This window comes from Asterias rubens, chromosome 11 (assembly GCF_902459465.1).
Source record: "Asterias rubens chromosome 11, eAstRub1.3, whole genome shotgun sequence".
Taxonomy (NCBI): Eukaryota; Metazoa; Echinodermata; class Asteroidea; order Forcipulatida; family Asteriidae; genus Asterias; species Asterias rubens.
This window is the reverse complement of record NC_047072.1, coordinates 226,912-237,633: the sequence shown is the minus strand read 5'-3', so window position 1 is coordinate 237,633 and position 10,722 is coordinate 226,912. Positions and strand designations below refer to the sequence as shown.

Below are 10,722 nucleotides of genomic sequence, written 5' to 3'. Positions count from 1 at the left end.
TGACCTCTCGTCTGCAGAGCTAGTGTGCTCATTTTCTTGATCACACCCCGGAGTGTCTCCGTGCAGTTGGGTTTCTGATATCCCGTCTGCATCACTTTCTCCTCCATCATCTTGAGGTGTAGATGCAGAACGTGTGTTGTGTGTCGCTTTGGATTGTCTTTTGAAGACGAGACAGTAGATAAGAAATGAGATGACCAGCATCAATAAGACAGCAGTGATAACTGCTATGATGAGTGTAGTATTACCAACCGAGGATGAGTCTTGGAGTTTAAGATCAGGATTTTGGGTAGAAGGATGGATGGATGGGGACGGATGTGCTCCCTCTACGGTCACACTTGGTATGTTTCTCTCTGTAGCTGTTGTTGAGTATGAAGGCACCATGTTGCGGGCTAAAAATACTGGATTTTTTTCTCATAAAATCTCATTTTCAGCGCTCCAGTTTGACACAAGTAAAACAAACACAAGACTAGCTTCTTTCAGCACGTATTTCTTAAACAAAAACGATGATTTTGTAAGACTCAGTTGAGGAAGAGTTGGTTGAGCATCACGGTCCCGACGACCCAGGTTGTGTGGGTGGGGACGGGGAGACTCTGCTGCCGTCAAACGGGCCGTGGAGCCCGCCTGGCTGTGTGACTACTGAGGTGAGTGAGTTACGGTCTCGAAAGAGTCAGTTAGTCCATGGTTAGTTTGATAGTATTCATTAATGTTTCTCTAAAGCAAAATATTTATTGAGAATACTGAATCTAAGGTGTCAATACATTGTTTTATTATTTACATTTTATAAAATTAATTGTATCTTTTACTTGAATTTCAAGTTGAAATTAATTAAGTTGGTTGTTTTGTTTATTTGTAAGTTTTTATAGTTTTAATTTAATGGATACATTTCAACAATAACAACACAATGTGCTTTTTGCTAAAGTCTAATCTAAAGACTATCTTTTTGGAATGAATGAATTTGCCTAACTAACAGACTAACACTACAGTACGAAATCATCATTTGTAAAATGCTAGTAGCACTGCTTTAGCCTAATAATTGTTGACCATTTTGTTCAAATTTACCAATTATTTGGCACTCTGATCACTTCCTCACCATCCATGGTATTTAATGTATTTGTATATAGTTATTGGTGCTATTAATGAATTGCTCTGCATTATACTTCCAAACTATAAAATTGACCAGCCTTTTCATTTGAAATCGGCCTCATTATTAGTTGGGATGTGTCAATGATTTGTTAATTTTGTTACGCAAGTCGCACAGACACACAAGTCCTGAAGGCCACTTCAAGGTGTGGGCTACAACTATTTTATTCCAGAGGGCGATGTAGGCTTGGGTATCATCAATCCGAAGCCTGTCTGGTAGAGCGAAAGCACTACCTCCCCAATTTTACGTAGCAAGTGTCACGACCGGGATTCGAACCCACAATCTGCTGGTCAAACACAAGAGATTGAATCCGGTGCTCTTAACCGCTCGGCCACGACATTCCTACTACAATGTATTTCTCCTACTGTTCCAGTTAGCCCACCTTGTTGGGCACTTGTGGCTCTCTTAGTCATCTGTCTTATAGTCGCCATGATATTGTAAATGGTAACTTATGATAAGACTGATAACATGAGAGGCCCAACAACAAGGTTTCTAAATTCTACTTTGTCTTTAGGGTACATAGTAAATAGTATGACTGATGTTTGTTTTGCTGTGTCTCCTGTAGCGGAACCAACCTCATTCATCTTGGGGTAAACTTGCCAAATTGGGAAAGATTGGCCCAATAACAACAGTTTGGACTGCGCCATGTCTGCCCATAGTTGGGAATCAGGGATCTACCTGGGCCCAATTTCATGGCTCTGCTAACCGCCGAATTCTGCGCTTACAATCACGATTCCTCGCTTACATGTAAGCGCCGAATTTCTGCGCTAGCCTTGTAAGCGTAGAATGCCTAGTAACGTGGAGTATGCACGCGCAGAAGCCAAAATTCGACGCTAACCTGTGAAATACGCTTGCCGTAAGCAAAGAATTCCCTGCTTCCGTAAGCGAAGATTCCTTGATTACGGTAAGCAGAGCCATGAAATTGGGCCCTTTACCCAACATTATTTTGATCCAGGCCCTACTTCTATCACAGATTGTGCATTTAACAATTTTGTTGAAGTGAATTTCAGTTAGAATTTGTTAGAGTCTTTCAATTTTCTACAGTATAATTTATGTTTTGTATTTAAATTCTATTTTTTTAGCAAAGAAGATGACGCAATTCACACTACCTCTGTGTCTACTTCTCGTGGTCCTCCTTGGACATGAGGGAGGAGCGACAGCATCTCAAGAAGAGAAGGGGCGTGTCTTTCACAATGAGTGGGCGGTGGAGATAGAGGGCGGAGAAAGAATCGCTAGAGACGTAGCAGAGGAATATGGTTTCACGTTTGTTAAAAAGGTTAGTTTATAAAAGACTTGACTTTGGGGTTGAACAACTGAGAAAAATTGACTAGAGTGGGACCCAAACCAAGGACCTCCGTATTAATGTGCCAGCGCTCTACCAACTGAGCTGTCTAGCCCTATGTTGGTGGCTCGAATTTCATTTAGGAACAAGTACACATGACTGCAGGATTTGTAGCTCAAAACATTTACTGGACCAGATAATTTGTTACAAAAAATTGACCAGAATCACAATGAGAAAAACACGTATAGGCCTATTTACTCAGTTTCACATTTCAGAAGATTAGGCTATATGTCATTTTTCTTATTAGTGATGTACAGCTGGTGAAGTACTTCAATACTTGACAGAAGTAAACATTTTGTATCAGTTTTTAAATTGAAAATGAAGTTATTATTAAAAAAACACAAGACTTGTACATTTGTATGTTAACTTGATCGACGCTAAAATCACTTGCCTCGGCCTGCGATCCAGTGCTAATTTCGAGCCCTGCAATGCTTAGCAGATCTGTGGAAAACAGGCCCATAACCATGAGTATTTCTGTATTTGCTTGGTGACAAACATTCTTGGTCTGTGTAGGATGTTGCTGTGTACTCTAACCGTGTAGTGAAAGGGCAAATAATTCATCGGTCTTTTCACAGGATTAGAGTAAAAGAAATGAATGTTTAAACTGTCTTTAGTGAACACTAGACCCTATTTGTTTTGTGGGTTGCAATCTCAATTTTGTTTGAGGTTGGGCTGATATCCACACATACTTGTACTGGACCATCCTCCCAAAAAAATGTTTTCTTGAGTTCAGAATAATTTCATACTGTACACATGTCAGGCCTGTATGCTTCATTTTTGAAAGGGCAAGGGCACCAAGGCATTTTCTCCTTGTTAAAGGGCACCCTATGAGGAAATTGTTAATTTCTACTGGAGCATTTCAAGGGCACCAAGGCAACGACCAGGGGCAATCGCCTCCATTGCCTCCGTGAAGTATCAGGCCTGCATGTGTACGTATAAAGTTGCATGTCTCAAAATGTTTCCATATCTCAAAATGTATGGACTTTTTTGAAAACTATGTAGTCAATATTATGGACAGTTTGTATTGTTTAAAGCATATAATAAGATTGAAATATATTATAAGTTAACTACAAAAATGTTACACCCAACATTGCCAAATGAAATTTACTATACATTTGTATTTGTATAAGTGCACACCACACAAAAAGTATTGTGCCTCTTAAGGAACGTTAGGATTGGTAAGACAAAAAATCGTCATAGATCACATATTATTTACATAAAAAACATACAATGCCTGATGATGATGATAGTAGAAAACATCCCTTGAAATATTTATGTCTAAAATGTCAAAAGAAAACTATTTCCCTGTTAAAGTTTATAGCTCAGTGAGCAATTTATTTTTTTTGTATAAAATCGATTTCATGCAATATGTGGGATCAGTTTTTCTCTATTTTCTTGTGACCCAGATGGCCGATCGTTTTCAAACTTCTACAGGTTTGTCAGTTTATGTGGATTACATAAAGTGCTTACACTGAAAAGCGTTTGTAACCGTTTTTTTTATAAAATGCATATTATATGGGTGGAAAGATGTTGTAAAAGTAGAACAGAATGATCCACACAAACATGCTTCAAAATTGCACGGTTTTCCTTTTACCTCGTCGACTAACACAGTCGCCATTTATGGGAGTCAAGTTTTTGACTCCCATAAATGGCCGACCGTGTTAGTTCGCACAGTAAAAGGAAAACCACGCTCGTTTGTGTGGATCATTGTATTCTACTTTTAAACATCTTTTCAACCAATTCCTTTTTTTAAAAAAGGGTTACAAACGCTTTTTATAGACCAACTCGTCCGATCATGTTCCTTTAACTGAACCCCTCCATGCCCCCAACCTAACCCCATTACAATGATTCAGTAACAATGCACCGTTTAGGTATTGTCCAAAGTATATACACATGTCTTGTTGTTGTGGATGTCTGTGTTGTGTAGGCGTTCATTTAGAATTTGATTCAACGAAATAGGATCGTATGTAGACTACAGCATTAAGGTCACCATATGGTTGCAGTCAGTATACAATTCAGAAATGTCAATTGGTAATTTGATCCTGGAATTTTAAAGTCGACAATCAAATGGAGGTTATTTGGGGTCCATATGTTTATTGTTCGTTCAAAGATTTGTCAATTTTGGGTGAAAAGTCTGGGCAATGATTGATTTGATCAATTGATTAATTTTCAAATCTTTTGGAATTGCAGGCTGCCTATTTTGTACCCATCGTGTCAACCTACATGTACATGCAAGAATTGTCAAGATTGGGAAAAAGCGAGCATTATCGAGAGGTCCCCCTTTCCATTTTGAGCGATTTATAAAAATGACTTTGCCAAGCGATTTCCAGTGGGAGCAGGAAACATTATCGAGGGGTCCTCCCTTTCCATTTTTGAGCTAGGAGCACTCATGCGTGAGCAATGACCACAACAGAATTTTTCAGGACTGCCCAGTTGTCAACTTTTTTGAACTCAGTGGTAGTAAACACTGTTCTAGTCCGAAGTTGTCTTTGGCCGTGCCACAAGAAGCACAACAAATTTTTGGCCTGGATTTTCATCTTTGAACATGTTGAAAGGGCAATGCCACTTTTATTTACTAAAGGGCACTTTCATTGGAAAATCTTAAAGTCAATGGGAAACTGTTGAAAGGGGCACCAAGGCCAACACCAAGGGCAACAGAGGCCTTGGCCTCCGGGCCTGCAAGTAGTTCCAGGCCTGATATTTTCCATACAATTTTTTGATTTTGTTTCTTCTTGACAGGTGTTGTGGGTTGAACAGCAAGAAACTCTGTTCCATTTGAAAGGGCAAGGCCACTGTCATTTTCCAAAGGGCACATTGAGTTGTATTGAAACTTTTTAAGGGCACCAAGGCCAAGACCAGGGACAACAGAGGCCTGATGTTTCCATTAAATTCTTGATCTTTTTTCTTCTTTCAGGTGTTATGTGTTGAGCAGCAAGAAACTCTGTTTCACGTGAAGCGTGATGCGAAGGCCGTGCCCCACGATGCGACAGGAAGTGATTACGTGCCACCGTTTAACGATCCTAAGTTTCCACAGCAATGGTACCTGGTAAGTCATCTACTGATGTGTTCTTCATACCATTAAACAATTGTTGCACGCTGTCACATTCACACATGCATACATACAGGACTAGCGCCCTCTAGAGTCTAACCCCTACTCATGTACCTTTCCATCAAACGTGATTAAAACTACCAAAGTTCATGATACAAGCTGAGTCCCTCTCTCTCTCTAAATGCCAGCAGGAGGCATTACATGGTGGCAGCGGTGAACTAAAGAGTTATGTGAGTAGCAAAACAAAGTCATCATTTCAATAAAAGTGTGATTTTCTTGCCGTTTTTGCTCACGTAAACAAAACGTTGAAAACAGAACTGAGAACTTTAATTATACTATACTGTGTAATACAATACATTATGATGGCGTTCAGCTCTGCAGTCTCAGCCCCCCAGATGGACTGGGAAGCGCCAGATATTGTGGCAACGTTCTCCAGGTTCAAACAAAAGTGTGAACTAATGTTTTGCAGCGTACTAAAATCAGCAAATGATGAAGAGAGAGCAAGTTATCTCCTCCTATGGGTAGGAGAACAAGGTTTAGATAAATACAATAGCTGGACCTTTGAAGAAGAGGAAGACAGAAAAAAGCCAGATAAGCTACTGTCCCGCTTCCAGAAACACTTGGAACCAAGGTCAAACCATCGTATCTACCGATACAAATTGCAAGACATGCGACAGAACGTCGATGAGGCAGCTGATGATTTTGTAACAAAGATGAAAGCCATAGCTGTCAAATGCAAATACAGAGACGACAAAGAAATGGAAGATCGTCTTGTTGACCAGTTGATCTGGGGTTCGTCACACAAAGACGTACAAAAAGTGCTGATAGGAAAGGACGAGAAACTAACGCTAAATGATGCCATCGACGTTGCTCGAAGCCATGAAGCAACTACAAATCAACTCAAGTCCCTACCAGAAACAAGCCGCAACTCAAACACAGCCGGCAAGACTGAACAGTCCATAAACGCATCACGCACAACCAGATCCAAACAGCCAGGAAAAGGAAACAAACCGCCTACATGCTACAATTGCGGCCGGGTGCACGATCTAAAACCAAAGAGCAACTGCCCCGCCTATGGTAGTACTTGCCGAAACTGTGGGAAAGAGAACCACTGGCAATCGGTATGCAGATCTGGGAAACCCCCAAAAGGCAAACCTCCCCACAAATCTCCACGCAGACGAGTGCATTACCTTGACGAAGAGGAAATTATTGATGAATACCTCACCAATGGCACCATAGAAGTCAGCAGTATTGGTTCATCCGACGACACGAGAGATGAAGTTTTTGCAAAGTTACGCATAAACCAGAAAGGCAGAAAACCAATCATGCTCCGGTGCAAAGTAGACACTGGTGCTCAGAGTAACCTTCTGCCAGTCCATCTTTTCCGCATCATTTTTCCAGAGAAATTGGACAGTAACGGGAATCCAGAGCCCAGCACGCTGGAAACAAGCAAAATGGCACTCACTGCATATGGCGGATCCAAAATCAAGCAACTGGGCACAGTGAAAATTCCCTGCATGTACAACGACACGAAGCAAAACTGCGTTTTCTACGTCACTGATGCAGCGGGCCCAGCAATCCTTGGCCTAAAGACATGCCAAGCACTGAACTTGATCACACTACACTGTGCAGTGGAAACAACAACTGTGGTGGAAAATGAGCAAACAAATAATCCTGTCCAACTTCAACAGGAAAAGGTCACGAAAGATACATGCAGTGGTCAACGTGTCCACTTCGCTGACCTATCGGTGACGAGAACTGAATCACCAACACCACATCGTTCTCCAAAATACATCCAAAGAAATACACCACTTCTCGAGAGGCCGAATATCGGGAGTAAATCTGACCTCCTCGAAATGTATCCCGATTGTTTCGATGGCACTGTTGGCTGCTTTGAGAACTTTAAATACCACATCACTCTCGATCCGGAAGCCAGACCGGTTATACACCCACCACGTAGGGTTCCCTTGGAGATCAGAGATAAACTCAAGGGAGAGTTAGATGAGATGGAATCCAAAGCGATTATCATGAAAGTTTCCAAGCCAACAGACTGGGTTAACTAGTGATACGTGAGAAAGCCAACGGCCGACTGCGCCTATGTCTAGATCCCAAGGACCTCAACCGAGCCATCAAAAGAGATCACTACCCTGTGCCTACTCTCGAAGAAATCACACCTAAGCTATCAGGTGCTAAAATGTTTAGCAAGCTTGATGCCAGAAACGGCTATTGGAATGTCGAACTAGATGAACAATCTACGTACCTCACCACATTCAACACCCCTTTTGGCCGATACCGATTTTTAAGAATGCCCTTTGGTCTCAGAATGAGTCAGGATGTCTTTCAACAAAAGATAGACGAAACCTATCGTGGCTGTGAAGGCACTGTGGGCATCGCTGACGATATACAAGTATTCGGCAAAAGCGCAAGAGACCATGACATACACCTTCATGAAGCTATGGAACACACCAGACGTGCAGGGATCAAGTTGAATGCCGAAAAATGCATCATCAAAACGACTGAATGTAGTTTCTTCGGACTGAAATACCCAAATAAAGTAAAGGCGGTTGAAATGATGCAGCCGCCAGGTGATAGGAAACAACTGCGAACCTTCCTAGGGCTGGTCAACTACATGGGCCCATTCATCCCTCAATTAGCTGAACACTCCGCATCACTGCGGACACTCCTTCGTGAAGATGTTGAGAACATCTGGTCTCCATCACATACAAAAGTGTTCAACTCCATCAAAGCTCTGATAGCATCAGACACCACACTCGCTTACTACGACCAGAAGCAGCCTGTAATACTGCAAGTTGACGCATCAACCAGAGGACTAGGAGCAACCCTAGTACAAAAAGGTCGTCCGATAGCATCAAGAAAATACAATGCTCCATCAGACCATACTGGTCAGTCCGAGATGACGTAGCCATAGAAAACGGCACAGTCCTGGTTGGCAGTAGAATCCTGATTCCAAATTCTCTGCGACAGAACATACTACAACAGATCCACAGCGGTCACCAGGGCATCGACAAGTGCAAGCTGCGTGCAAAATCTTGTGTCTACTGGCCACAGGTATATACAAAGACATTGACAATATGGTAACAAATTGCCATGCATGCCAGAAATACCAGCCTTCTCAGCAGCATGAACCAATGATCAGTATGGAAGTTCCACCACGTCCATGGCACACCCTTGGAGCTGACCTCTTCCACCACGACAAGGTCTATTACCTGATCATCGCGGATTATTACTCCAAATTTCCGTTTATCCGCAAACTTGACAATCTCACTGCAAGCACCATCACAAGAGTTTCACGTGTGCTCTTTGCCGAACAAGGCATCCCAGAGGTTATCCTATGTGACAATGGTACGCAGTTCACCTTTTCCCAATTCCGAGCCCTAGCACAGCAGTCTGGATTTCGGATCCAAACTTCTTCACTCTACTACCCCAGAGGTCATGGATTCATTGAAAGACATATCCAAACAGTGAAGAGAATCCTCACCAAATGCCGAGAGTCAGGGGACGATCCCAACTTAGCCCTCCTAACTCTCCGTGCAATTCCACTCAAGTCAAACCTTGCATCCCCTGCTGAGCTACTGAACAGAAGAAAGTACAAGACGACACTACCTTCAGTACATCACCCCCCACCAGATCGTGACGATGTGCGAGATATACTGCAGCCAGACCAGTCTTCGCAAACGCAATACTACAACAGACGCTCTACCAGTACCCCTATCCAAGAACTCCTCAACGACCAACCCATCTACATCCAAAATCCGATTAACAAAACCTGGAGCCAAGGTAGAGTTATGAGCAAATCAACTACTCCTCGATCCTACAATGTGGAAACGGAAAGTGGAAGTCAGCTCAGACGAAACAGGATTCATCTGCGACCAGCTCCCCTGAGTTTTACCAAACCAACTCCTGTTCGCAATGCTCCTTCACAACCCCAGAGCAGACCGCTTTCTAACCGCCCCTCAGGAACACTGACAGTGACGCGATCAGGCAGGAGAGTGAACAAGCCAAACAGACTTGATTTGTAACAACATACCATCATGTTACTAAACACAACAAATAAACACACAATCAGACACACAGTCATACAATAAAGAACAGTTTAATTTGTAAGTTTAATCAACCTGAACTCTTTTTAAACAGAACAATGTTTCTCCGGAGGACTGAACTTTTTAAGGAAAAACTGGACTAATGAACATTTGATTTAAAAGATTTGAGATTAATCTTCATTTCCATTGTATTAATCTTTAAAGAAAAGGGGATGTCACATTCACACATGCATACATACAGGACTAGCGCCCTCTAGAGTCTAACCCCTACTCATGTACCTTTCCATCAAGATGGCAGCCAAGTGTTAACGTGATTAAAACTACCAAAGTTCATGATACAAGCTGAGTCCCTCTCTCTCTCTAAATGCCAGCAGGAGGCATTACACACGCTGTGACGGGGTCCATGGCGTTTTGTACACCCGAGGCGGAAAATTTCCACCGAGAGTGTACAAAACCCATGGACCCCAAATCACAGCGTGCAACAATTGTTTTGTTTTGGTAACATGATTATTCCTTAATTGCAAGGGTCGTGGGTTCGAATCCCACCCGAGTAACATGCCTGTGATAATTTTTCACAGGACTCGGGAAAGTACTGCGTATACAGTGCTAACACACATCGGTGTATGGGTACAAACGAAAATTAATATGATTATTCCTCTTCTCAAAGTTCTGTTGTCATCTTCAAACATTATGCATAGTTTAATAAGCAGATGAACATTATTGTTCAACAAATAAGAAACAAGTCTTCACTTTTCCCTCGAAACTGGGCAGTTCCCAACGGTGGGAACAATCAAGGTTAACATCACTCATGTTACCCTCGCGCTCTGCAGCCGTGGTACATGCGTTTTTGTTGCTTGTCACATGATTGGTTCTTTACTAGCCCTATATAGGACTCTTTCTCTGTACACAGATACAGAGTCCTAACTATTGAGGCCCGTTTCTGGGGCGGAAAATTTTCAAAGCTTCATAACTCAAATCTTACCTGCAACAAGCTACTAATTTCCACAGATTCACATTCCATGGCAGCATACATTTTTCTGCGGTGGGTTTTGGTCGTCATATATTCTTCACAAATCCGTCATTTTTCGTGAAATAATGCAGCTCCCAACGTTAAAAAATTCCTGTTTTG

At 42.0% G+C, this 10,722-nt stretch overlaps 1 protein-coding gene across 1 annotated transcript in view; it reads left to right on the top strand.

The window, feature by feature from the left end:
• Window positions 1–368: 368 nt before the first annotated feature.
• The window catches only part of LOC117296475 (lisH domain-containing protein C1711.05-like), a 30,092-nt gene continuing 19,738 nt past the window's right edge, over window positions 369–10,722 (top strand). Inside the window, exons 1-3 of the mRNA XM_033779420.1 lie at window positions 369–641; window positions 2,224–2,417; window positions 5,398–5,529. Of these exons, the coding sequence (XP_033635311.1) occupies window positions 2,232–2,417; window positions 5,398–5,529 (318 nt within the window). The 5' untranslated portion in view covers window positions 369–641; window positions 2,224–2,231. The remainder of the gene's footprint in view (window positions 642–2,223; window positions 2,418–5,397; window positions 5,530–10,722) is intronic.